The 27,348-nt window shown below is 45.7% G+C and overlaps 1 protein-coding gene across 12 annotated transcripts in view; it reads right to left on the bottom strand.

The window, feature by feature from the left end:
- LOC120240623 (BEN domain-containing protein 5) overlaps positions 1 to 27,348 on the bottom strand; it is a 1,403,952-nt gene that overhangs the window by 233,940 nt on the left and 1,142,664 nt on the right. For 4 of the 12 annotated variants that reach the window (XR_005530669.1, XM_039245385.1, XM_039245393.1 and 1 more), the window contains 2 exons: positions 7,429 to 7,562; positions 4,910 to 5,294 (listed from right to left, as the gene is read on the bottom strand). The exons of 6 other annotated variants lie outside the window; for them this stretch is intronic. Coding sequence is in view for 5 of the 6 variants with exons in the window: in XM_039245385.1 (XP_039101316.1) it covers positions 4,910 to 5,294; positions 7,429 to 7,562 (519 nt within the window). In the remaining variant the exon portion in view is untranslated. Of the gene's footprint in view, positions 1 to 4,909; positions 5,295 to 7,428; positions 7,563 to 17,678; positions 17,763 to 22,868; positions 24,674 to 27,348 lie in introns of those variants that run through there. 2 more of the 12 variants (XM_039245396.1, XM_039245394.1) reach the window with 2 other exon arrangements.

Below are 27,348 nucleotides of genomic sequence, written 5' to 3'. Positions count from 1 at the left end.
GTGCTAAAACTGAGGACAATATCTAAGCTTTTGTCTTTGACCTCTAAGGACAAGGAATGTAGCTGAGGAGAACCCAAGAGAGACCTTAAAGTTTACTCTTTCTCCTATGCCAAAGCTTCCCCTGGCAATTACTTTTTCCCTGTGTGCTTCTCCCCAAGCCCTCGGAATTCTGAGTCTGCCAAGCTCCAGTTTAATAAACATTAAGCTAACCCTCTAGCTTGTGAATGTTTTAAGAAAGGACCATCTTGGTTTGTTTCTATATTCCTAGCACCTAATGCAGTCCTGGCACAAAGCATGCCCTCAATAAATAATTGCTGAATGAATGAAAATAATGAATAAATGCACAAATAAATCTCTATTTTATCAACTGGAATTATCTGCATGCTTTCTGTGTCCTTAGCGTTTACTTCTTTGGGAGAGGGTTGGGAGAAAAGGGCAGAGAAGGACAAAGAGACTGGCATTTATTAAACATAATAAGCTGGTCACACTCCTTTATTCTTTACACTTGCTTCCTCATTTAATTTTGATGTTGTCACAGACACCCTGAGAGGAGAGGCCCTCAGGATAGGACAGTGGGGTTCCTTCTGAGCAGAGAAGGCTACTTCTTATGCTAAGATTACAGAAAGGAAAGTTTTGTTTCACAGAGAAGATGTTCTTTGTGGGGGGCTGGGGCCAAGGAGTCACCTCCATATCCATGACAACGGAGTCCAAGGGCTACAGAAGGCCATGTAGGTGAGGGCCCAGAGACAGGCACACAGGACCAGGTGTCAGGAGACCCCTGGGAATAGGCCTGTGACGCTTTCTGAGAGTATTTCCTCATCAGCGACACGAGGGGACCAGTCCATTTCCTAGATAAGCTCTCTTAGGACTCTTGGACTCCATGCACTAGAGACTCTTTCCTGTTAGATCCAGCTTCTGTGTATTTGTGGAAGAAACAAAAGAAGAATTAATAAATGCACGAATGAAAAAGTGAGACACCAGGGCAGTCTCTGAAACATCTCACACTATGTTGCTGCTGTCCTCTACCATTCTGTCCCTGACCTCCACCAGGTGCACCATTACAACTCCCGGCTGCTAGAGGGCCACTTACCACTCTGAGGTCTCCATCAGGCTCAAGGGCCTGGCTCCTGCTCTCTGCCTCTTCCCATCTACCACCTGCAGAACCCCAGTAGCTGGGGGAGTCAGCAATGATTCTTTTGGGCAGGGAGTTTTAAAACTGAGCATCCTTGACCTGTTGGCCCCTCTTGCCTCTGAATCTGCCTGTTACGGTGTAGACAATTCAGCACCCAACCTGGACAAAGGTTGTTGAGTTGGGCCCCCAGGCAAAGTGGACAGGAGAAAATATGCAAGGACAGGCCTCTAAGAACAATGCTTGAGGCAGGCCCAGGGAGCCAAGGATGGTACAATTCAGGATGTCGCTCTCACAGAACACATGAAGCCAAGAAAGGAAGAAGGCTTTAGTCACTTTTTGGCTCTTCTGCCATGTTACTGGTTTCCTGATGGTATGTACAGATGAGGAGCTGTTACAGCAGAGGCTAGCTTCCCAGACTCACCAAGAGAGCTCCACCTTCAAAGGCCAGGCTAGCCCCTTGCCCAGGACTCATTACACTGCATTTAAACTACATGCTTACAGGTTTACCTCTATCACTACCCACATTCCAGCTTCCAACCTCTTAGTCTTCTTTGTACTCCCCAGGCCCCTATGCTCAGAAACCATAAGGTCAATGTCAGCTGCCTGACTGAATGAATAAGGAAACATATGTGTAAGTGTATTATCTATATGTATTTGTATATGTATATGTATATGTGTATACACACACACACACACACACACACACACGTACATCACCTTTTATCTTCTATAACAGAAGATTCTGACAGGTAGAGAAGATAGTTAACCTATGCAAGGTCATATAGCCAATTACTAGTTAGGGGAGATAGAGTGGGAGAGAGAGTTAAAAACCAAATTGGGCCCTTCCTTAGCACCTCCACTAAATGGTGTGAAAAAGAAGCTGACAGTAAGTGAGCACCAACCAGAATGCTAGGTGTTATGCCCTGTTCCACAAGGCTGTGAGGGGGATGTTATTATTTCCAATTTATAGATGAGAACATCAAGGCTCACAGAGGTGCCCTCTGCAGAGATTGCTCCTCATTCTTCCCACCCACTCACTTGTACCTGAATCATAAAAATTCACCCTTCAGGCCCCTGCTTAGATGTAATTTCCTTCAGGAAGTCTTTCTTCCCCAATCCCCCCAAATTCTGTGGGTACCCCTCTTCTATAGTCCCATAGCCCCAGGTGCTTTTGTCCTTATGGTGACATTTATGCCCTGTGCTGTCATATTTGTGTCAGTCGCTGTCTCCTTCATCAAACGTTGACCTCTTCAAGGGCAGAGGCCAAGGGCTATATCTTAACTATATTAAATTCTTACCACTAGGCAAAATGCCCAGTACACAGCAGGAGACCAGTGAATAATTACGGAAGAAAAAGAGGGAAGGAGGAAAGGAAGTAAGGCAGAAAGAGAAGAAGGAAAGAAGGTTCCTGAAGCCAGAGTTGGAAAGTAGGGAAGCCGGATCTGAGTCCAGGCCTGGCTGATTCCAAAGACTAGACGATGTCCATGAAAACATACAAACTCCCCTTAGGGTAGAAACCCTTCTATTATATTCTTGTGGGTTTGTCTTAGAACTTGGCCCATTATCATTCTCCATTTAACAAGTGCTAATCAATGGACTTTAAGCTTTCCCAGGTCAGGGGCTGTCACTGTGGTGCTCCAGGATGCCCATGGCCCCTAGAGCACGGAGCACTGCAGGCGGTGGGTGCTCCACACATACTCGTAGCTTGTGCTGATTTATATTTAGTCTATCTACTATGGAGACAATGGTGACTCTGATCAGGGAAGAGCCAGCCACTGATCCTCATGATGGCATTTAAGGCCTATGGGGTAGGAGAGCCTGGAAAGTTCAACACATTGAAACTGTAGCTGAGGTCAAGTTTGTCTAAGTGTTTTAAGACTAAAGAGGAACATAATGATGCAAGATATAGTAGGTCTTATTGCCCCCAGAGGCTTAGAAGTGGTTTGTGGAGTTTAAGTTCGGTTTATGATGATATAAAACAGGCAGTTTCTCTAGGAGTTGAAAACGGTGTAAAGAGTTTCTGTTGTTAGTGTGCATTTTCCCCCACAAGTTTACAAAAGGAGCATCACGTTGAGTGCAATGAAAACACAGATTATTCATTTGAAGACCAGGAAACACTTTTGTTCTCTAAAAATTCCGGTTCTTTCCCCACTCCAAGACCAACAATGCTTTTACAAATTTTTACAGTTAGGGCTTCTCTTTATGATTTTATTTTGATATAGAATTTGAATATCTCCTTAGGTTGTACACCCCATGTGGCCTTTAGTGTCACAGGCTACAACTTGGGAAGAAGGGCCAAGGCCAAGGCAGAATTGGGAAGTAAGGAAATTACAGCCCAGGAATCAGGGCACTTGGTCTGACATGAGCTCTGTCTCTGCCTCCCCAGCGACTCTGGGTAAGTCCTAACCTCAGTTTCCTTCTCTGTGACAACGACACTGAAAGCCTCTTGGCTGACTCCCTAAGCCATTCTGAAGATCTACTGAGACGCTGCCTTGGGGACACACTTGAAGATATAAAAGGTATCTATAAATTTAAGTGAGGTAGGGTAAGAGCACATTTATCTAAACATCAAAGAGAAATGGATGGGGCTTGACATATAAATCTATTATCTAGATAACACAAATCTTCCTTCTTGAGTACAAAATTATATTTGATTTAAACTTTGGGAATAGAACTTATATTTGTAGACTAGATTACTTCCATTTTTAGGTTAAAAAAAAATAACAACAAAAACACTGGCATGGGGTTGTTACTGATTGTCCTCTGGGGATGTGGAGGTTAGGAACCAGTGCTTCACTGGTTTCTGCAATACTGACTGGCCTTTAGCTTTTATAATCCTGGATTCTTATTTTTGAGAGAGTGTTTCCATCTTGTTCTCTCTACTAGGCAGTCATTTCTCCTTGCCATCAAGGCTGCTGCCTTTCAATCTCCCGATTCCTACTTCTAAACCACACTAGGTGAGAAAACTTAAAAACTTAGTTTATTAATATCACTTGCAGCATCAGTTCTTCTGCGAGCAAACCAAAGGAGTTTTCTACATCTCTATAACAATCCTTCCAAGGTCATGTGCCTCTAGACCCTCAAAGCTTTTCAGCGTTTCTCATTCCTTCCCAAACAAGTATGACACCCCAAGCTGGCATGGTTTTCAAGGTCTTCAACCATCTGTCCTCAAACTACATGTGTGGTATCTCATTAGCATGTTCAGGGTACTTTCCAGTCCTCAATGGCTGCTGCCCTCTGCCTCCTCTTGTGCTTTGAGATCCCCCCACCCTTCAAGGTCTGCTTCAAGGCCCACCCCACCTCCTTCCTAAAGTCTCCCTCGGTTACAAACAACTTCTCCATCTTTTGAATTCTATCATTTTATCCATATCCCTGCTGTGGCATTTAGCACTTTCTGACTTAAAGTGATACACTTTCTTAGGGCCATGTCTAGCTCTCTTCACGGTGCTGAAACTACTGTGGAGGCATTTCTGGCAACCCCAGGAATCACCTCTCGCTAAACGAATGCATGAATGAGAGGTGGCAGATACTCTTTCGGCCCCTGTTCTCAGTGCCACGCTTGCCAGCGTTCCCCACTCTGTTGTGGGGAGCTAGGGCCGCTGCACTCAAAAGTTCCTATCAGACTCACTGCGGGAGGGGAGCGACTTGACCTTGTGGTGACTGCCAAGCCAAGCCCCTGCCCTTCCCGAGCCTCCGTCTCTCCCCCGTGCCCTCCTTGAAGAGCTGAGCAAGGCATCCCCCCGCGTGCAGTGGTCGGTGGCCTGCTGGGGCACTCACCACTGCCAAGCCTCAGGAGCAGCACGTCCTGGAGCCTCCGGTTGAGGTCACGGAGCTCCTTCATTTCAGACACGAGTGCCCCGTACTCCTTGAGCTTCTTGGCCTGCTGGACCAGCTGCCTCCGAGTCCGCTCCAGCTCCTGCTGGAGGTGGCGCATCTCCTCCTGCTGCTGCTGGTAGTTGCGCAGCAGCTCCTCATACAGAGCCCGGGGCACGACAGCGTCCTCCAGACTGTCCATGTCCTCTGTGCCCGGTGAAGCCTCCACGAAGACCTCCTCTGGACATGTGCTGTGGCCCAGGCTCAGGCCGTTCTGCTTCTCCAGCCGGGCCACCACTGCCTCAATTCTCTTATGCGCCACTTCGCTGGGCTTCCGCCCCTCGGGTCTCTGTGTAGGACAACGAGAATCAGTTCAGGCAAGGGCAGCTGGGACTTTCTTGGACTGCAGCTCAATATTTCCCCAGACAATCCTAGAATCACAGAACCACAGAACATGAGTGCTTGGAGAAACCTGTGCAAACACTTAGTCAAAGCCTTTCATTTTACAAATGGGGCAGATTCAGAGTGGGGAAGGGTCTTGCCCAAGATCACACAGTCGTTTGGTGGCAGACTGGGGACTCTGGTTTCCCAGGCCAGTGCTTTTTCCATTCCATCACTCTGTCTCCTGGGTGCATACTGTACCATGACCACCCTTCCCAACTCCCCAACCCCTACCCCAGCCACAGGGCCTAGGCAGTGACTCGCCCCCTGGGGGTGTTCAGTGTGTATTGGTGGAGAATCTGTGAGAAATCAGGCCAGGCCAAACCACCCCAGGGGAGTCACCACTCAAATCTCTTCAAGAACAAAAACCTTTAAAAGGCAAAAAAACAAAACAAAAAAACAAAATAAAAACCCCAACCCCCAAAAACAAACAAAACAAAATACCAACCCTACCAACACACAAAAACCAGTAACCTTTTCGTCAAGAACACTTTAGTTGGGAAGGATGCTAAGAACTCTAATCTGTTCTAATCCAGGGCAGGAGCCAGGCCTTATTTTCTCTGTGTCTCCACTGCCTACTCAGAACTGGCACTTGGCAGCGGCTTGATAAATGTTTACATAACTGAAAAGTTCAAAGAATGCTAACACTGGAAGTTCCTTTCAGTTTAACTCCCTCACTTTCCAGGCGAGGAAACTGAGGCTCAGAGAGGAGGACTACATGCTAAGACTACATGCTAAGGACTACATGCAGACAGAGCCAGGTCCAGAACCTCGAGCCCAGCTTCCATCACAAGGCCCCTTCCCCCACATCTGTCAGCCTCTCCCTGGGCTCCTGCCAAGCTGAAGCTCAGCAAGACAGTGGGTATACAGAGGATAGTTCATTGAGAAGAATATTATCCAGGACTATCTAGGGGCTGGGGTTTCGGCTGCCTGAGGAAATTCCAGCTCAAGTAGACAAAGCTTCCATTGAGGGGGAATGGGAGTTACAGGACTAACTGAATTCTTTACTCATGGCAGGAGGGCCAGGAGCTCTCCCGATTGGGGCAGTTGTGGGAGGTGCAGACACCTGAGGACACAGGATTCCAGACAAATTAACTGCATCAGGTCAAGCCTGCCTTAACCTCTCGATAAGTTTCTGGGTATTTAATGAAAAAAAAACAAAACAAAAACAACACGATTCTGAGATTGAGTTACATGACAGAATCCTATCCCATCATTTTATCCATCAGGATAAGGTGCTGCTGGTTTAGCTGAACTTATCTGCTAAAACTGCATCACTACACTATGAGACCATCGAGGGCAGTGACCGTGTCTGCCTAACCTCCATGACCCCAGGGATCAGCACAAAGCCAGGCCCATAGCATGGGTGCAATGAATTTATGAACTGAACTCGGCTGCATCTCTTGGACTATACTTTGGGAATGCCCTTGACCTTGTGTCCAATATCTGCCCATGGTCAATGAGAAAGGCAGCCTTCTTTCTCCTCCCTTTCTCTGGAGTACCCATTGTACTGAAAAACATATGGCATGTTGAATAGGTCATTCACTTTACAAGTGAAGGCTGGAGAAGACCACCTGGGAAGTGTATCAAAGGAAATGCAACCTCATGCAAACATTTTCCTCCAACCCAGGGTCCAACAAACTCCTCTGTGTAAACCTGGCATATTCTGCTTCCTATTCAATCTATCCCCTTTGCTGTTTGGGGCAATCTGATAGTGACTAGCTCTGAACTGCTGCCCAAGTTCGGCTGTTTTATGTTTCTGGAGCTCACAGTTGTAGGCCAGAGAGGGATGCACCATTCCAAACCCTCGGCAGTGATGACACTGCTTAGATGGGGCAAACGGGGTGGTGCATGGTGGCACAGCCTGAATCAGGGCTCGCGGATGGTGGCCAGCAAGGCACACGCATACTAGCTGTCTCAATCTGAAAAAATCGCCAGAGGACATTTATATGGGGAGAAGAGGCCAGACTGGAACTCTTTAGCGAACAAGAATCTGAAAATGCCCCCACATACTTCCAAAAGGAGGGGAAAGATTTTGTTACCTTGATGTGTCTAAGCTGTAAATCTTCTTCCCCATAATCTTTAACCTCCCCATCTTCTTCTACGTGATTGAGAGAAAGTTTGGGGATTTTTATTTTCTTCTGCATCACACTGTTTTCAAGGTCAGATTTGTCTTCTAAAATGCATATCAAGAGAACAAAGTTCATTATGAGTTAAAATGCTCAAAATGCCCATAATCGCAAATGCTAGAGAATGACTGAGGCCAGACCAGTTAAAAAAGAAAAGCAAACAAACCCAAGACCTGTCCTTCCTGCACGCAGGGCTCCTAAAAGCAGTACTGCAGATCAAACTCCAGGCTCAAAGGTACATGCTACAGGCACCGCCATACAAAGTGTTGAAACAGTGTCCAATGATTTGGCTTAGGGGTTTCTCCACGGATACCTTAACGGGTGGCCTTTTAGGAATTCCAGGATTCTGGAAGTGGAATGGTCCTTAGATTGCTATTTGGCCTAACCCAGCACATGGATCCCTTCACAACCACAATCTTTCTAAGCCAAGCAAATTCCCAGGAAAACGTGCTTTTCTGCCGGCTCAGGTGCCAATAAGCATGAAAGGGATGGTGGCTCCTGTGGAGCCCCTTGTGAAGCCTCCCCCAAGTCCCGACATAGGACAGGCTGAGGAAGACAGATATGAGAAGAGTGACAAGTAACATTTACTGCCTGTTTACTGGTATCAGATGACAGAAGGACAGAGTCTGAGGGGCCCTGGTAAAAACTGGTCCAACTCTCATTTTACAGATGAGGGAACTCAAACCCAGGGGACAGAAGGGGCTTGCCCAAGATGCGAGTCTGAGGAAGAGCTAGGAGTGAGAAACAGGCCTCTGGCATCTCATCCAGTGCTTACACGTGATAACACTACAAACCAAAATGAACCACACACTGTAAAGTGCTACACAAACGCAAAGGGATGGTACTCCTCCTCACTTTCTCGTTCTTTAAGCTCAACTTCAAATAATCTAAAAGAGATTTTAGATTTTTTTTAGATTTAGATTTTTTTCTCCTGCACAGATTTCAAACTTTATTTCCCAGACTCATCTTTCACTGTAGATGTCAAAAGTAAAAATTCAAAGAGGGGAGTTCTAGAGGCAGAAACTTGAACCTGGAACTGGCCCCTTGTGGCAAATACTTTGGGATCTTGTATTCTGGGCTTGAACTGAGACTCTGAGAATTACTGTTTCTTTTACTTCTCAAAGGTTCCCACTGCTATATCCCAAATTCACTTTCTAGTATGTTGCCCAATGCTGGATGTGGCACATGGCCAGGTAGCTGGTTAAATACAGTCTCTGAGGGTCTTTATGTGTAGTGTGTGTATGTGTGTGTGTGTGTGCATGCATATGTGTGTGTGTTAAACATGCTCTTACACTTCCCCCAAGCCAGGCTTCTCTCTTCACAACTTGTTAGTAAAGCTGAGAAGAAAGCTTATAAGCACACGACTATTCTAGAATGTAGTCAAATGCCACATCTTCCCAAACAGTCTTAGGAAGGGAGCCCCTGCTGGAGAGGGGTGGGACTCTGGTACCAGAGAGACCTCTTTGGGAACCTCAGCTCTGTGTGGCAGGGCAAAGAGGGAGGGGAGAAGCCTTAGTCTCACAGAGCTCAGGTGTCTGTTCTATAATGCAGGGCGCAGTGGTGGGGGGTGGGGGGGAACGGCAGCAATAATTCACATAACTCACTGCACAGTGCCTGGTACACATTAGGCTCTCAACAAACAGAACATTAAAACTGACATTATTGACATGCTCAGAATCATTTTTATCTCCTTAAGCACAAGGAGAGAAAAGATAATTTTTAAAAATAAAGGAATGGCTTAAGAAGGATATAGAGTGTGAGGGATCTGCCCAGGGGAAAAAAGACAGGTCTTTGTTAACTCCCTCCTCCTGAGCAGAGGTGAAAACAGCCTTTCCCACTAACTGGAGGAGCAATCCTCAGGTTCTGTTTTCACCAGAAAGGCCTGTTTTTGTTCTCTTTGTGCCTATAAAATATATCTGATGAGTTAGGCATGAACAACAGCGGGGACTGTGGTCTTTCTAAAAGAGCAACAGCTTATTCCTCCTACAGAGCATTGTTGACTCTAAGTCAAAAAGCTGTTAAAATATAAAAGCAAAAGAAAGTGCTTTAAATGATGTTATGCTGAAATGGGGTAGTTGAGTGTTTCCACATGTGAAAAACCAGACACAGAGGATGAGAAGGTGGTGTTAGGACTTCTGGATGTGTTGGGGCAAAACTTCTGAGCTAGTTGTCAATTTGACAAATTCAAGGGCAAAAGTTTGAGATGGAGACACCAAACTAGAAGTGACAAGCCACGCTCTGCCTCCCTGAGCTGAAAGTGTGTAGCTCAGGATCACGTTGGTTGGAGAAAAACAATCATTCAGATGCACAAAACTAGGTAAGATTTGCACTGAGGACAATCCTCAGGTCATCTCATGCAACCCTTTCAAAATGCAGATTAGGAGACTGATGGTTCAAAATGGTGGAAGTCCACACCTCCGTGTACTCAACAATCAGGCCCCAGGGATACAGGAAGAGCAGCAGTTCGCATTCTCATTCTAGAGAGCTCACTGTTGTGCAGGGTCATAGAAGCTAATGTCAAAACATGAATAGTATGAGAACTCAGACCCTGTGCCCAGTGTCCACAGAATTTTCTCCAATGTCGCAGCATAACATTTCCTGAGAATATACATTTACAGGATCTAGCCTGGGCCCCAGAACATGGAGAATGAGCACCCAGTTGTGGGGACTTAAGATAAAACCGATGAAAAAAAATCCAGGATCTCTAATACTGAGTTTGAATAAGGGAGAAATAACTGTTCTCAGAAGTAAGGGAGATCACTTTGGTCAATACAACCATGTTAGGCTCTTGAGAAGATGTGGCATTCGGGGTAGGCTCCTTACTTACTGACTTGCTGAGTGAGTTACTTTACTTCTCTGATTCTACTTCCTCATCTGTGACTCTCGCTCTGCCAGGATGTTGTGAAGACGATCACAAGTATCAACTTCTGTATCAAGTTCTAGTAAGAACCTAAGTGGAGTGAATAGTATCTGGGCAGTCAGTTCTCATAAAAGGAAAGCCATTTAAGGGTGATAAGAATCTGGAGGTGCCTGGGTTGCTCAGTCGGTTAAGCGTCCGACTTTGGTTCAGGTCATGGTCTTACGGTTCATAAGTTTGAGCCAGGAATCAGGCTCTGTGCTGACAGCTTCAAGCCTGGAGCCTACTTTGGATTCTGTGTCTCCCTCTCTCTCTGCCCCTCCCCTGTTTGTGCTCTCTCTCTCTCTCTCTCTTAAAAATAAATAAAAACATTAAAAACAAAAGGTGGTAAAAATCTGGACCACACAAAAGGGACAAAGACTAGACACTAAAAAAGGAAGGCTGGGAAAATGTTTAGACTGGAATGGTTACTAAACATGGTTCAGTAATAGGCAGATAAAAGAGGTGAGGAAGGAAGTTAAGGCAATTGGGGCTTAGAGAGTAAATGGCCTTGAATGTCAAGGTAAGAAGAACTGAGGTCCAGCCAACAAGTGTGGAAAAAAACTAGGAGTGAGGCAACCCAGATTCCAAGTCTAGTCCTGCCAATTGGGGGGGTAAGAAGTCAGGCAAGCTGCTATGTCAGTGAGTGTCATTTTTCTCTTTCTATAGAAATGGAGACCTAGTATGTATCTCAAGTGGGAATCAAATCAGCTGAGTAAATGTGCCTTGAAAGCAACAGAGCCCTGTATATATGGTGGGTGGCAAAGCTCAGGAGAGCCTGCTGCAGGCTTGCTTTTGGGGGTGGAGGCCTGCCCGGCTGCCTGCCTGGAGTGCTCTACTCTCTACCTGAGGCCCCACCCACACCAGCTAACCCAAGTCTCGTGCATCCAACTGGAATGCCCCCCTCCTTTCTTGTTTGCCAGGCAAACTCTACTCAGCCTCCACTCACCTCGTCCTTCCTCCTCAAAGATCCTAACACAACTTGTACATACCTCTCCGTAGCCCATTTTCCTACTCTGCTGAGATCATCTGGTTTGAGGTCAACCTTCCCCACTGGAGTGTGAGTAATCTCAGGGCAGGGCCCCGAATCCTACCCGGCCAAACAATAGGGGCTCATCAAACAAAAATGTTTAATGGATGAATAATTAAAAAAGAGCCTATACCACTAAACATATGAAAAGGTGCTCACAATCATCAGTCATTAGGGAAATGCAAATCAAACACATAATGAGATACAACTACCCACTCACTAAGATGGTTCTAATGAGAAAACAGAAGGGAAGAAACAGAACAAGCAATGGGAGAATCTGGAGCCTGTCTACATTCCTGGTGGGAATGTAAACTGGGGCAGCCACTGTAGAAAACAGTGTGGCAGTTCCTCCAAATGTTAAATATAAAACCATCATATGACCCAGCAATTCCACTCCTAGGTATAAACCCAAGAGAAATAAACACATAGCTATCAAAAACTTGTGCATGGATGTTCGCAGCAACACTATTCATAATGGCTAAAGGGTGGCGACAACCCAGTTGTCTATTGATTGGTGAATGGATTAAAAAATGTGGTATATCCATGCAATAGAGTATCACACAATCATAAAAAGAAATGAAGTGCTGACCGATGCTACAACATGATGAATCCTGAAAACATTATGCTAAGTGAGAAGAGCTGGACACAAAGGCCACATGTTGTCTGGTTCCATGCATGTGAAACACCCAAACAGGCAAATCCATAGAGACAGAAAGAATGTTTGCTAGGGGAGTAGGGGGAAGAGGCAATGAGAAGTGACAGCTTAATGAGTAATAGGGATTTTCTGTGTGTGTGTGTGTGTGTGTGTATGTGTGATGAGAATGTTCTGCAATTAGATAGTAAAGACGGTTGCAGAACACTGTGAATATACTAAGAATCGCTGATGAGGACATACTTTAAAATGGTCTAAATAGTGAATTTTATGTTATTAGACTTCAATTAAAAAATAGGCTACCACTTGTAGCATGTCTACTACGTATCAGGTACCATCATAAAGCTCTTTACTTACATTACTACATCTCACGACCACATTTTTTTCCCCACAAAAAAAGAAATGAGACTCAAAGAAGGCTTAGTGCCATCCAGATGGGAAGATGCAGAGTCAGAATTTGCTCTAAATCTTTCTACCTCCAAAGCACATGCTCTACCCTCTCTAAACACAGGCCTGCAACACGCAGAACCAGAATAAATGCTGAATGAATAAATGGTGGCAATAGGTGAAAATTCCCCAAATTCCCCAGCCCGAAGTTCAAAGCAGAAGACCACTTTATTCCTGCTCTCCTGCCAGATGCCTTTGTCCTCAGGAAATCTCCAGAAAGCATCGATCATCGCCAGGCATAACAAAAACAGGTTTGTAGCCAAGCCTAAGGACTTGAATGGATTCTTTGAAAAGGTAGGCTGAGCAGTACAGGAAAGTCTGAAATGACAAGAGTGAGTTCCAGAAAGGAGCAGAAGCAGATAGTCCCCTCCAACCGCATGCCTCCTGATCTGGACACTTGGCCAGGGGGGATCCTGAGGCTCCTCTGAGAGCTAACTACTTCCTGGTCCCGTCTTAATGCTCATGAGTCTCCAACTTGACTGGTGCTCCAGGGATAAGGGCTCAGTAAGCCCTGGGGCCTCCATTCATCCTTTCCTGTAGTCCATGCACATTTACTGAGCGGTTCTGAGTTTGGACCATTACAACCCAGAATGTACCAAGAACCCCAACCAGAAGGCAAGATTTGATTTCCTGAGAGATGCTGCCTCACATGGGGAAACCTCTGGTCTGCAGGCCTTCCTGACCCTAATCCTGATTGAAGGTGATGCGTCACATCTATATTGAGTCCACAGAAGATTAATGAATAATCAGTGTCATCGTAAAAAGTGGAAGAAATGGTTGGGAGAGGGAGGCCCAGGATCTAATGAAAGCAGCACAGTCCTTTGAATGAGGTGGTCCTAGTTTGGAATTCTGGCTCTTCTACATACTAACTGTGGGAGCTTGGGCACACTACCTAACCTGTCTGAGTCTCAGTTTTATGATCTATAAAATGGAAATGATAAACTGTTTTCCAAAAGATGGTACAGGTAAAACACCAAGCACAGTGTCTTTCTTGTCACAGGTGTTTAATGAATAGCTGCTCTGAGGCTATCCCCGTGGGTTATGTGTTTGGCTTTTATCCCATGGCAAAAAGAACCACTGAGGGTATCTGACACAGATTGAGACATGATGAAAGAGGTGTTTGGGGAAGATTAATGTGGCAGTGGCAAGCAAGATGGATGAGATGTGAGGAGGAGACTGAACATAGGGGGACAAGAAGCTATAACTCTTGACTCGTCACATTAATGAAGGTGAGCAGTGGTGTGGATCATCTAAGACAGCAAATAACCTCATGTAGCATTCTAATGTGGCTTTGGGATGTGCTTCTGGCTTCAAATTCTAGAAAACCACGAAATGAACTAGCAATGGACTCAGAAGGACGAGGAAGACTCTCTAGTCAACCTACCTTTGTAACTGTTCCAAGCTTAAGACTAAATAATCAGTTCTCAGGTAAACAAACAAATATGTAGCCTCTGAAGAGACAACCTTTACTGATTCTGGCTTCCAAATTCTCTTGTTTCCAAGGCGAAGAAAACTGCCAAAGATTTGGGCATCAACTATTTCCTCCTCCCTTCCAGCTGCTGTGATGTCAGCTAATTGCATTCATTCATTTAACAAATAATGACTAAGCACTTACTGTGTGCCAGGACCCATCCAAATTCTTTACTAATATCTGCCCAAGAATTCGACTGAATACACTTAATCTGCCTAAGAATTCGACTGAAGCAGAAACTAAGGCTTAAAGAAGTGAGATGGCTTGCCTAAGACATAAAGGTATTATAGTGCGGAAACAATTTCCAATCAGGTCTGCATGACACTCAGACCCTGTTCGTATCATGTAATTACCCTACAGGAACAAGAGAAAAATGATCAGGTCGCTAAAATATCCTCAACTGAACTACAAGGCACATATATACAATGATGAGCATGTCCATATAACTTCCAGAGTGCCTGCCTTTCTCCTAAAACTATGCCTACACCCAGGAGAACACTGCGATAAATTCCCAAACTGAACCAAGCATTATACAAGTTATGACTTGATGGCAGACTCCTGAGCTGCAAGCTTATCAAATCCACCAAGCTCTACATAATCTTCAGAGTCCTAATTCAAAGCCATAAAATAGGGTAGAAGCAACTCTTTATTGGTGTCTGTTACTGACCTTTGAGAAAGAGACATCCCATTAAAGTGGAGGTACAGTAATAAGCAAATAGTGTCTTAGAAAACAGAGAGATGGACAGGAAATGCAATGCAAGTCCGTCTTCAAAAGCGACAATAGCCCTGAAGGATTTGTAGCATACAGTTAAAATGGGAGAGGGGCTGTCTTGACTCCCATCTTACATAGAATCATGCTGGATAATTAAAAGAATCCAATATCAGAGAGTTTAATGTGCTTTGGGTTTGTTAACTAGGATGAAATTCTGAAAGGCCAAACATAAAATGCTGTACAAAAGTTGGTCTTGTTTTAAAAATATCTACAGGCAAGTTTAGTTTCTCATATGTACAAAAATCCTGTGAAGTCTTACGATGTTTGCATTAAAAACAGACATGCCACAGAGAAGACATGCACATTGTGTTCTCTAGCCTATGGTGTTTGTTTTTATAGAATCCAAGGCAGACAAAATTCTCAAGTTGCAAGGATTATATGCAATCAAGACACCAGAAAGAAGAGGGCCTGCTGTGGTACAGCAGAAAGAAGTCAGGAGATGCTGGTTCAAGGCCTGGCTCTGTGGCTAACTCTGGCTGATTGGGCACTTTTTCTTGGTCTTCTTTTCTGTAAAACACAGGGACTAGACTAGAAAACCTCAATGGGTCCTTCCAGCTCTGTGACTGCTGACCAGTCACAGGGAATTCCAGGTCTCTTTCTTTTCTGTGCAGTGCAGGGTAAGAATAGATGATCTCATCCCTCCAGGTGGGCACATTAGAAGCAATGTCCCACTGATGCCATTCAAAAAGGAGGAGAAGAAATTGCTAACCAGGTTTCAGCTGGTCTCCTTGCTCTCCTTCCAAATGCTTCACTTGCCTTGGCACGGGGCTGAGGCACAGACAATACCAGGAACTTCATCCTGTTGGCTCATTTGTCAGGGTAATGAATGGCCCCAGCATAGGGTCACAAAGGGCCAAAACATACTCGGGGATGGCTAGCCTTTCATGCTGAAGCCAAGCCCTAGGAGGATTTAAAATACAAACAAATTAAAATTTAAACTTATCTGCTTCTTACATGTGCTTGTTACTCTAAGTCATTCCTTTCCACAAATAACAGTACCTGCAGCTAAGCAAGCTGTTCTTTCAGAGATCCTTGGCTACCATAGTCCTTAACCGCTGCCTATATTTAGTGAGTACCTACTATGTGCTAGATGCTTTTCCATATTACCTTGCTAAGCAACCCAGTGGGCAAGGAGCTGATGACTATCCCTGCATTACACCTGAGCACCTGAGACTCAAGGTGAATTGATCTCCCCAAGGTCACACAGCTTCTAAGTAGCAGAATCACCCTTTGGACCCAGACAGTCGGACTTCAAAGCCCATCTTCTTTCATTCTCTAACACTTCCTCCTTGATACTTAAGGAAGTGACCTAGAGGACACCTAACCAAATCTCATATGGCACGATTCCATTCTAGAATATCCTTGACCTCTTGCCACCTCCAGTGATAAGGAGCTTATCGCCATGCTGGAAGTCCTTTCAGTTGTTCATCTGCTCTCTCCGCTAATATCATATTGCTCCCACCAACACCTATGAATTCCATTCTTTGTATCCAATTCTGCTTTCCGGACCCCAAAGGACAGGCCTGATCCTTCCTCCCCTGGGGCAAAACTCAAGACACTGAAAACTACCAAAATATCCCATGTACATCTTTTCTTTTTTGCTTATATACTTAGCTGTTCTATCTTACATCTAACCTTTAGCTCCGAGGAAAAAGTAGTTGTATGTAGTTAAGGGAAACAAAACAAGCCTAGACCTGGGATCCAAAGACTTTTCTCTTAGTTTGATTCTCAAGACATCCTTCTGTCCTGGTTATTTCTCAATTCTCTATCCATCTCTGGCTGTTTATTCCCAGTCACCTTTTTTGGGCTCTTCTTCGTTAACTGTACCCTTAAAAGCTGATGTTGTGAACAGTTCCGCCTTGCATAATTCTTTACTTGCACCCTCTCCCACTGTGGCCTCACCAGTCCTGTGGCAAATGACTTCCACATTTGGATCTTCAGCCCAGTTTCAGAGCGCTGTCCTGAACCTTGGCCATATGCCCAATCGCTCTCCTGGAGCATCCACCCAGATGCCCCACAGGCCCCGAAGATTCAACTTGTCTCAAGTTAAACTCATCATCTCTTCCAACCAATGACTCTTCGAGTGCTCCCCATGGAGGGAGGAGAGGCCAGATTACCACATCCTCCTCACCACAACCAGGCTGCTCCCAAGTGCCATGGATTCTCCTTTCTCGATCCATCTCAGATCCATTATGACCATTGCCACCCTCCTTTAGATATCACACTTTTTGAATAAGCTGACTCACACTTCTCCACGAGCCCTGAGTATGTGGGAAGACTTAGCCCATTGCCTGGCACCTACTGCCTCTGCTAAACCACTGTTTGCATAGCTCACTTCTCCCAGGTAAAACAAGAAGCCCTATTTTATAAGGATATAGACAGCACCTCTAGAAATTCTTAGCACTGGACCTGGAACTTGGTGAGTGTTTCATAAATATTTAGTAAATTAGTCCTTGAAGGCAAAAGAACAAAACAAAACAAAACAAAAAAACAAAACAAAAACCCAATCCCCATTCCTTCTGCATTTCCCTCCAGCATAATGGCTGACCACCTAGTATAACTCAATAACGGGAGAACTTAAATACATCAGAGAAAACCTCTTCAGGGCATGTATGCTTTTCTGGTAACCATTTTAAAATGAAGAGTACACACATCTCTGTCTCTCTAAGGAGCTTCTAAGACAAGCAGGTAGGCACAGTGGAAAGAGAATTAATCTTGGGGTCAAAGATCTAAATTTGAACTCCACTTTTCGGGTGTGTTTTTAAAAATTAAAAACTAGTGTGTTCTTGAATAACAAAATACCGCACAAAAGAGAAAGACCTCAGCTTGCCTGGGGGCAGTTTTTTTCTTTCATCCTGTGAACTAGAACTCTGAAGTACTCTCTGTAGCACATACCATTTAGTTGTAACAAATCTGTGGTTCTCCAACAAGACAAATCACATCAGACTGAGCCTTCAATGGTTAACATTTCAGTGGAATCTGCAACAGATGACAGCAGGCAAGTTCCAATCTTTGCTCCAATGTGTATTAGCAGAACATGTCAAAACCTAAATTAAAAGTTTTCACTCGCTTTAAAAAAAAATAAATCCTTTTGTTGGCAGTCTCCCACTGATGACATGTAACAATCTTTGCATATGAAATCGGCTAGTCCCCTGCTTCGCTGCTAACTTTGTAGAAGTTCCAAAGCGTTTCTGGAGCAAGTGATCTATTTGGACCGACAATGCCAAGCTGGGACCTGAGCCCTGAATGAGCTAAAATTACCAAAGCAAGAAGAACGTGGCTTTGGAAGCGATTCCCCCCCAAATGTGGGGTTTTTCTAGTCAAGGGAGTGATAAAGAATGTTGACTCTTTCCAGATGAACAACGTTGAATGAAACCTCAGAATCCCGCTGCAGGTTTCTGCTCTGAAAAACAAGTTGCTGCTAGAGGGGTTCCTGTCCTTTCCCACTTCTGCTCCGCAAACATAATAAATGCACCTGTCTTCCCCCAGTTCATGAGTTCAGCACAGGCTGGCTGGTGTGAACTGCATGCTGGGCTCTGCAGATACAGAGATCGGGAAGCTGGTGGGGGGGGGGGGGGGCCCTGTCCTGGAGAGCTCACTGGCTCGTAAGGAAGACAGGCACATTCATGAGTAACTGAAACAAAACCCCAAATACCAAGATCCATAAGCAAGGGACAAGCAAAGGAAAGGGAGAGCTCTGAGGCGGGAGAGTCTCCTCTGGAGGCAGAGGGTCGGACAGGGAAAACCCTCGAGGCAGTGGGGCTCCCAGGGTATTTTGTCCCCTCCTCTATCACAGCCCTCAGCTCGCTGGACCACAAACATGTCACATGTTTGCCTTTCCCACTCGAAGGTGAGCTTCATGGGCAGAGGCCTCACATCAGACAATGATTAATCCATCTTGGTTGGCTCAAAGGAGTGCCTGCGGGTGTGTTCTCAAGATGGCATGAAATACCGCAGGTCTATGGAAAGTAGGAAGGGTGGGTGAGGCTGGAGAAATAAGGTGGGGCTCGGGCCGCTATAAATGTCAGGAAGCTAAAGTTTAAATCAGTAGGCAAGAAGGAGCTACAGAAGGTTCTAAGGAGAGAAGTGAATTCACCTAAGACTTTGTTTTAGAAGATTTTTCTGATTGTGATTTAGAAATGAGACTAGAGAAAGGGTGAGTAACTAGAAGGCCTCTGCATTGGTTTAGAAAAAGAAAAAATGGTACAGGCCTGAATGCACAGTGGTAGTGGGGCTGCCAAAGAAAGACTTAAAAGAGAATCTGCAAAGCTCACCTAGAATTGGCCTTTTCTTTGCTCCCACCCTGTCCCTGCCAGAGGCTGGCTTCTACCTATAATTCTTACCTTGGGCCCTATGACTACATATTCCCTGAGGATGATGCCCCTTTCTTCTCCATCACTCTGCCCCTGACAAAAATCAAGACTTTTCAGGGCCTGAAAAGTGAACTCTTGTCTGCACCACATCGTGCTGTCATTCCAATGCCAGTACCCCAGCTGTACTGGTACATTCACTTATTATGGCACTGGGCCTGGCATGTAGGAAATAGTAAAGGGACATTTGACAACCAAAGGCATTTTGCACACCCAAATAATAACATAGCATAGGTGCCTGGATGGACTGACACAGAATTTTAAGACTTTGAGCCTATACAAACCAGTTTTTGCCCCATAAAACCCACAAAATTCAATCCTACGAGCTACGCTAGCAGGCCAGATTGCAGTTAGATAATGGTGAGCTCTTGAGACAGGTAGCTCTCACTTTCACAACCTGTTTGGCAAATAAATGAGAGTGAGCAAGGAGAGACCAACAGTAAACCAAGTCTGGAGTTCTGTGGTTCCTCTATGGAAGATAGGAGCATCTCTGAGATTTTCTCAGTAAAATGACAGCTAAAGGCAGAGAGGGCACAGTATGTGTACTCTCTAGGAGGTAGGCTGGTAAAAGAGGATGAAGAAGAGCAGAATGGGCTTGAAAACTCTGAAATGAAAACTGTCCACTGGCTTGAAAATCTGCCTTGAGCTACACGCTTCATGGTCATTTCTTCCATTGGCTTTCACTCCTTCCAAGCATGCTGTGTGGTGGATGGGAAGATCAGCTACTTTACAAAGGAGGCTGCCAAGCAGGGCCTTGGCATTGGAAGACTGTTTTCCAAGGCTAGCTTTGCCATTTATTAGTGAGCAGGTCTCAGCCTCAGTATCCTCATCTCTGAAATGGAAATAATAATAATAATAATCATAGTGATGTCTACCAACAGGGTCAAAGGGAGGACTAACAGAGGTAATGCACAAGCATATAGCAAAACCATCATACAGGTGGGTTTGTTTCTTTTTTTTCTTGAACTGATATCGCAATCTGTTGAGAGGAGGGCTGTACCGTAGGGTCTAATGCAAATGAAGCCATGGCATAAACCACCACGGGCTGAAAAAATGCAACGCCCTACAGCAGTTGTCTTTGACATTTCCTGGATACAAGAAGAAGTACACTTGAACACAGCTCTGGGCTAGGCTGAACACAGTCCGGGGAAATACTCAGTAAAATAACACACTTATCACCCATAGCCATAAAGTAGCCCTAAACTGCCCCTGAACCCATGCTGTTGTTGCCAGAGAGGGACTAATTACTCACAGCTAACTCGAAAATATAAAGCCATCTCCGCCTCCCCATTGAGAGCTCACGTTCTCAAATTTGGTGCCACCACACAGTGGTATTTATACCTGGGAGACGCCAGGAGGTAAGCTCTTTAACATGCAGTCACTGCAAGCAATTCTCAGAGCCACCACATTCAAGTCAAGATGGTTTTCAAGACACACAGGAGAATTCTCTCAGGATAAATGAATCTCCTAACCCACTCTGGTCCTTTCAATCAGGTCTGCAGCCAGGTCTGCGGCTCCCATTTAAAAATTAACCAGCTGATTGGAATTCGAAACGTGGTCTAGCCAACCTCAAGTTGTTTCTTCCTCTCCTTTTCTCCTCCCAGGAAAAGAAGTGAAAGAGGGCAGGGGAAGCGCTTTTCAACTCATTTTGCTCAACCGGGTGCCATGGTTCTTCTCTGGATCTACTCTGCCAATTTCCAGATGTTGCCTAGATTTGTTGTTCTTGTTTTTAGTAACCCCAGAGATTTATCAACATTCCAACCTGAGAGGATGAATAGTCTATAGATTCAAGATTCAGGGTTCTCAGACCAATAACTACATGTCTTACTTATGAGGACTTTCTCTGATTTTTAAAATCCGAGTTGGTGAGGGCTGCCATCCGCCTAGCAGCCTCTCTGCAGTGCTTGAAGAGCCAAGCAGGGTTTGTTTGCTGAATGAACAAGTGGATGAATGAATAATCTCTAAAGGAGGAAAACAGTCATTACAAACTATACCCCTGACTTCTGACACACATCGCTTCCCCTCTCTTAAGGCTCTTCCAGATCTAGGAGTATAATACAGTCATCAAGAAGCATGCTTTCTTTTCTTCTAGCCAAAGGGAAGCTGAGGTTACAACCTAGTTACAACTTCCTCAGGCCTAGAGTCTTGGGAAATAATCTCCTAGCCCCTTCCGTTAGGTAATTAAAAGCATGCGAACAAAATGAAACCTAATCAGCTACAAAGGTTTCCCTTTTTTATCTGCATGCTTCCTCTCATTCTGTGTTTCTGGACTCATCTGTCCCCAGGTGTTGTGAATGGGCTTACACACCTGTACCCCAGAGTGTGTCAGAGACATGGTGACGATACAGTCTGTCAGAAAGGGCCCCGGTTGCTGATCGGTTTTTAGTTCTTCTTCCCCACTCCTCAGCTGCAAACCTACTTTCTAGAGAAAGGCCACATGAGGTGGTGGAAAGGACCTAGAGCCATGAGCCAGAGCTCTGATCTGCTAATTTGCCACGGACCCTAGGCAAGCCACTTCTGTGTTTCAAGCCAGTTTCTTTATCTGCCAAATTTAAATATGATACATGCTGGCTTCATCTTTCAGGCTGAATGTGAGAAAGCAAAGGAACTTGGAAAGATTGGGAAAGGTCTTAAAACTATGACATGTTCATTCAGTTAGGAACTGACCTTCCCTTCCAAGTGGAGACCAGACTGGCTGTCTCTGCCCACTCCAAGGTACCCCCCATAGCAGCTAAAAGGCTGCTCCCCAAAACAGAAGTGATACTTTCTTCTTCCTCTCCTGTCTGTACCCAAGTCTCTTAGTACTAGCTGGGAAAGAGGGCCCACTGACTTCTCTTTACAAAGGAAAAGGTGCCCCAATGTGGCAGCAAGAACTTGGTGTAGGAGGCTGAAGGGCTGGTTTCTTGTCCTAACACCAGCTGAACCTCCATGTCCTCATCTGTCCAAATGGGGGTGAGGCCACCTGCCTTGCCATTTGTCAGGGCTCTGAGAAACCAGGAATGGGAGGTCTGGTCTTATCCTGACCAGAAACTCTTTCCTTGCCCTCAGCTCTCAGTCAGGGAGCCTTCTGGGAGATTCAAAAGGGGTGTGGAGGCTGAGGGATGCTGAGTGCCACTACTTCTTTACCTTGGCTCTCCCACCTGGCCAGGACAGGGCAGGAGAGACTGACACCCAGAGATCAAGGCCTCCTCATCCTGTCCAATGATGACCTGGATGGGACAAGCATGTCATAGCTTCCTTCTGGGAAGGGGAACTCTCACCTAGAAGAGTCTGAACATCCACCTAGCCTCCTCAGTTCCAGGAGGCACCAAGGGCCTTAAAGGAAGAGAGACAGAGAAACTTGAGGAGACAGAAGGAGCAGGGAGGGGAAGGACCAAAGAGAAGGTGAGAGGCAGAGAAATGAGAGTGCAAAGGAGGGGAGAGAAAAGAAAAGTGAAGGAACCAGGAGAACAGACAGACACAGAAAGAGGACTGACACAGAAAGAGCGATGGAGACAGACTGACAGCGCGGGAGTGTCGGGGAGGCGGGGAAGACAAAGGGGACCATCCGGTGTTTTTAACTGGTCTGGCCTTTTAGAGCCACCCCATCCCCAAAGGAGAAGCCTAGGGGGCGGGAGGAGGAGGCCGAAGCGAGCAGAGGCTCCCCCCGGCCCCCTCCGCCCCGGGTCCCTGCCCCCGCCCGGATCCCGCCGTCCCTCCCGGCCCGCTTGCTCACCTGCCAGCGCCAGGATCTGGGCCTTGTGGAGCAGCAGCGCGCCCCAGTCGCGGGGGGCGCGCGGGGGGCTCTCGGGCCCGGCGCCCAGCTCCTCCGGGCCCCGGTACACGGCGTACACCTTCTGGTTGTCAAAATCCAGCCGCGAGCGGGGGCTGAAGTCGCGCACGCACGACACTGGCAGCGCGTAGCAGACGTTGTCCTCCAGGAACCGCACAAAGGCGTACATGGTGGGCGCCGGGGGCGGGCCCCGGTCGGGCCGGTCAGCCCGCGGGGCGGGCGCGGAGGTGGGGACCCGGCGGGGGGCGCGAGCTGCGCTGCCGCGCCGGGGGGCGGGGGCGGCTCCCCAGGACCCGGGCTCCCCCAACTGTTATTGTTCCTGAAAGCACCGCTCTGCCAATCGGCTGCTCTCGCCTGGGCGCGGAAAAGAGGTGGGGGGGGGGAGGGAAAGGGGCGGGGGGCGGGTGAGGGGGGTTTGGAAGCGCACCGCCACTCGCAAAATCAGACCGGAGCAATCACAGCCGGAGCGCGATTCGCGTAGGGAGAGGAAAAGGCAAGGAGATTGAATGGCAATAATAATAATAATAACAATAGCATTGCGGGAGAGGGGGAAAAAATGCATCGACTAAAAGTCGCGCTGCTTGCGGGGAGTATGAGATCACTTCAACAATCGCGCTGCAAAATAAATCGAATCGCAACAAAACTGCACTGCAAAGGAGAGAAGAGAGTGTGAGAGAAGGAAGGCCGGGCACGGGATGGGGGCAATCTCGTTGGGATCCCGAAGTGTAAACTTGCACTTGCAAGCGAGCAAAATTTTGGAGTGTTTCAAATAATTGAAGCCACTCCTCTTAGTTCCTTTAGTTCCATTATCTTTTTTTTTTTCTTCTTTTTTTGCAAAACTGCCAGCTCCTGCTGTGGGGAGGGTCAGTCAGCCAGAAACGTTCCCCCAGAGCTGCCAAACTAGTTCTGACCAGAACCGGGGCTTATCTGGGATTTCCAGTTGGACCAGCTGGCTGGGGTGGTGGAGGGCTTGTCCTGGACAGCTCTCAGCCAGAGGGAGCAGGGGGCGCCCCTCTCCCCTATAGTCTTCCTCTACAGAAGCACCTCTCCACCACATGCGTTTCTCTGAGCTGCGACCAGTTGGAAAGGAGCAGGTAGTGGAGGGGTGCTCTGCGGGAGGCAAGCCCAGAGTTAGCTGGGCATTTTGAGATCAGGAATGGGACTCCGAGGAATACCAGTCTTTGCTCTGTTCTCAGTATCCTAGGCAGAAGAGAACTTGGAGGGCCTTGGGTGTACCCCCAGCCTAACTATGAAACAACTGAAAAAGGGCTGACTGGTCTCTGCTCATAGGGACCAGAGACTGGTCAGAGGGGGCCAGCAGTCTCACACTGCTGCCTTGTACCATACATGGCTACTTATATCCCCAAGTCCCAGCCCAGGCCTGGCACTTGTTAGGGACTTCAATTTGGGGTGAAGAACAATAAATAGAAATCCACATTCATCCAGCCATCCAGTAATTCATTCCTCTAGTCAAGCAACGATAGTTTTTGGCGTATGCACTATATGCCAGATTCTGGCTAGGCGCTAGTAATAGAGAGACGAACAGACCGGACAGACACCTAAATTTCTTGCAGTGTTACACAGTGTATCAGAAATTGAGTCTCAGGTTTGGATACCAATGCCAAAATTAGGTACCTTACCAAATGAATAACACCTTCCCTGTCCTCAAAACCCTTATGGTCTCATCCAAGAGTATTTAAAAATGTATAAGTAAGTAATTATGTTATAGTGAGACAAGTGTTCTCATGGACGAATGCTTAATGGAGGTGGAAGACTTAATTAAATGTTATATTTTTAAAAAATTCATTTAAATGAATTTGAGCTGTAAAAAAAATAAATGCATTAAAATATTGTTTCATAGTAGTGGTGAATGATTGTTTTCTTTGTGTTTTACATTTATATATTTATATTTAACTATTTTCCACAATAAGCAGGTATTACGTTATAATCTGAAAGTATTATATCTTATTTTTTAAAAAGCACTCTACTCACATTTTGGATTAGCTACACTAATGATGAAGTAGATAAGCCAAAACCCCCAAATTATTTCATTGTGATCTAGGGATTACATTATACAGGTGAACCTCAATAACACACATCTCCCAGATCCAAATGCACAGGTCAGATTAAGTTCCGTTAAACCAAGCCTGTAGTATATGTGTGGTTGTAGCCAGATATGATCACTCGTTTCCTGATGCAGATGTTGGTCTGACGTTGCCCCGCATGCTTATGGACAAAGGAGGTGCCACACAGAGTTGTTCCTGAAGATTTACCTTCATGATTATGATTTCTTTGGACTGACCTTAAATGAGTTTTTATCTTAAGAATACATTCCTATGGTGGTCAAGGGGAAGTAATGTGTAGCAAGAGTTCTGATAATTCACAAGATGGATCATGCAGAGTTGGTCATATTCAATGAAAGCCCATGAAGCTCTAAATTAGGTTTGCAAAATAATTTCAAGTAGTACTGTGGCCAATCTCCTATGCCATTTAAATGAAAGTGACATCCAAATACAGTATCAGTCTCCTCTTTCTTACCACTTTTCTGGACATAGTACATACCAGACACTTTAAACTATCTGACATTTCCCAAGATAGTATGCTTTATCAGGTCCCAACCTTTTATGCTTGCTATGCCCTCTTTCTGGAAAGTTCTTCCTCCTAAGGTGCGTGCTGACATCAACTTCTCCTGAAGACCAGCTCTAATGTCACCTCCTTTGTGAAGACTTCCCCAACTGCCTGCACTCCCCAAGCACAGGTGGTCTTCCTCTACTCTTTTCTGCCAGCATCTTTTATCTTCCCTCATTACAATGAGCTCTTTGAGGGGGGACAAAAAGCTGAGTAACCTCGGCATCACAGGTTCTTAGCATATTTAATGCTTATAAAAGAAATGTATTAAAGAAAGATACAGAGAGCATGAATTGCACTGTTTTTCTGAAAATCCGCCCCCTTTTTTAAGAGCTGGATCTGAACCCAACTCTGTCTCATTCCCAGTGACCAAAGGGCTGGCACTGTTTCCACTCCTTGTAAGAAAGATTTGTGAACATGTTAAAATATCACCGTACCCTCAGTTTGCACCCAAGTCAGCATAAATAATTCTCATAAGGAGGCAGTTCCATGTCCCAAGAACCCAGAAAGAAGAAAAGAGCAAAGTGACATGGATGCTATCAGAGTAAATACAGACTCAAATACATTTTGCATCTGGATGTGCAGATTCTAGAGAAGGTACGGTCGGTATGCAGGTATGGGATGCTCAAAGAGACACCCCTGGACATCCTAGGGGCAACAGAAAAGACATCCTTGCTTCTGCTTCTGGTGTAGCTCACACAGTCAGTCTTTAAACACAGCTTCATGAAGAACCTACTAAGAACTTCCTCTGCCCTAATGGAAATGGCGTCAAAGTACCTCTGACTTGGAGACGCTAGCCCCAGGCTTTACACACACCAGAAACTCAAGACGGTGCTGATTCATTGATTAGCAAGCAAAGGCAGTTCAACAGTACAGATTTCAAACTTAAAGAGGTGGTTACAATGTGAGGTTTAGACCAAATTATAGTTGAATCCCCTCTTCAGTGTCTCTCTCCAATGGTCATCCATATTCCTTTCACGCAGTTCTAACATCAGGAGGTTTACTAACACCCCTTCACTTTTGGACACTACTGACTGTGAGAAAGGTCTTTCTTACTTACACTGGGGCAGAACTTTTCATCTTGTAGCTGCTACCAAGAGTCTCATGTCAGCTCTTATGGAAAACTTGGGATCCTGTCTCCTTAGGATCTTAACTATCTTCTACTCAGACATCTTCACTTCCTTCACCTGTCCCTCCTCACATGATCTGTTTTCAGTGATGATAATTGTGATATCTGCTCTTCCTCTAAACATTACTATAACCCAGGCATGCCGAGCACCATGTATATAGATCTCAATTAATAGACACCAAACCCTCGAAGTGGGCATCATTAATCCCATGATAGAGCTGAGAAACTGGAGACCTACAGCAAAGCAGTTTGGCTCTGAGGTCCCTGGATGGCTACAGTCACATTTACATTATAGACAGTCTGCTCTAGAAGCAGTGTGGGGTAAGGGCTGGAGGTGAGGGGGAGGGTAAACACTGGGGACTTGGAGGCCTGTGATGAGGCTGACTGTCCTGTACTTGCCCCTCCCCAGCCTCCTCTTTCTGCTAGCCAAATGTACTTTGCCTTTCGTCCAAGTCATTTTAATGGAGCAGAAAATGTACACATCTGGGGCAGCTTTGCAACCGCAGCTCCATTGTGCTATCCTGTGGAGTTCTGCAAAGCCTTGGGTTAATGTCAAGCTCCTTCAGTTTAGCCAGCTGAAGCATGTTCAGTGGCAGCAGCAGGACTTATGTTTCATATTACTGCATGGAATTCTCAGTGTACTTTGAGAAACTATTTTAAGGAGAC

The sequence above is a fragment of the Hyaena hyaena genome, unplaced genomic scaffold (assembly GCF_003009895.1).
Source record: "Hyaena hyaena isolate Hyena2069 unplaced genomic scaffold, ASM300989v1 scaffold_257, whole genome shotgun sequence".
In the NCBI taxonomy this organism is placed as follows: Eukaryota; Metazoa; Chordata; class Mammalia; order Carnivora; family Hyaenidae; genus Hyaena; species Hyaena hyaena.
The sequence above is the reverse complement of the archived record's forward strand: the minus strand, read 5'-3'. Positions and strand labels throughout refer to the sequence as shown.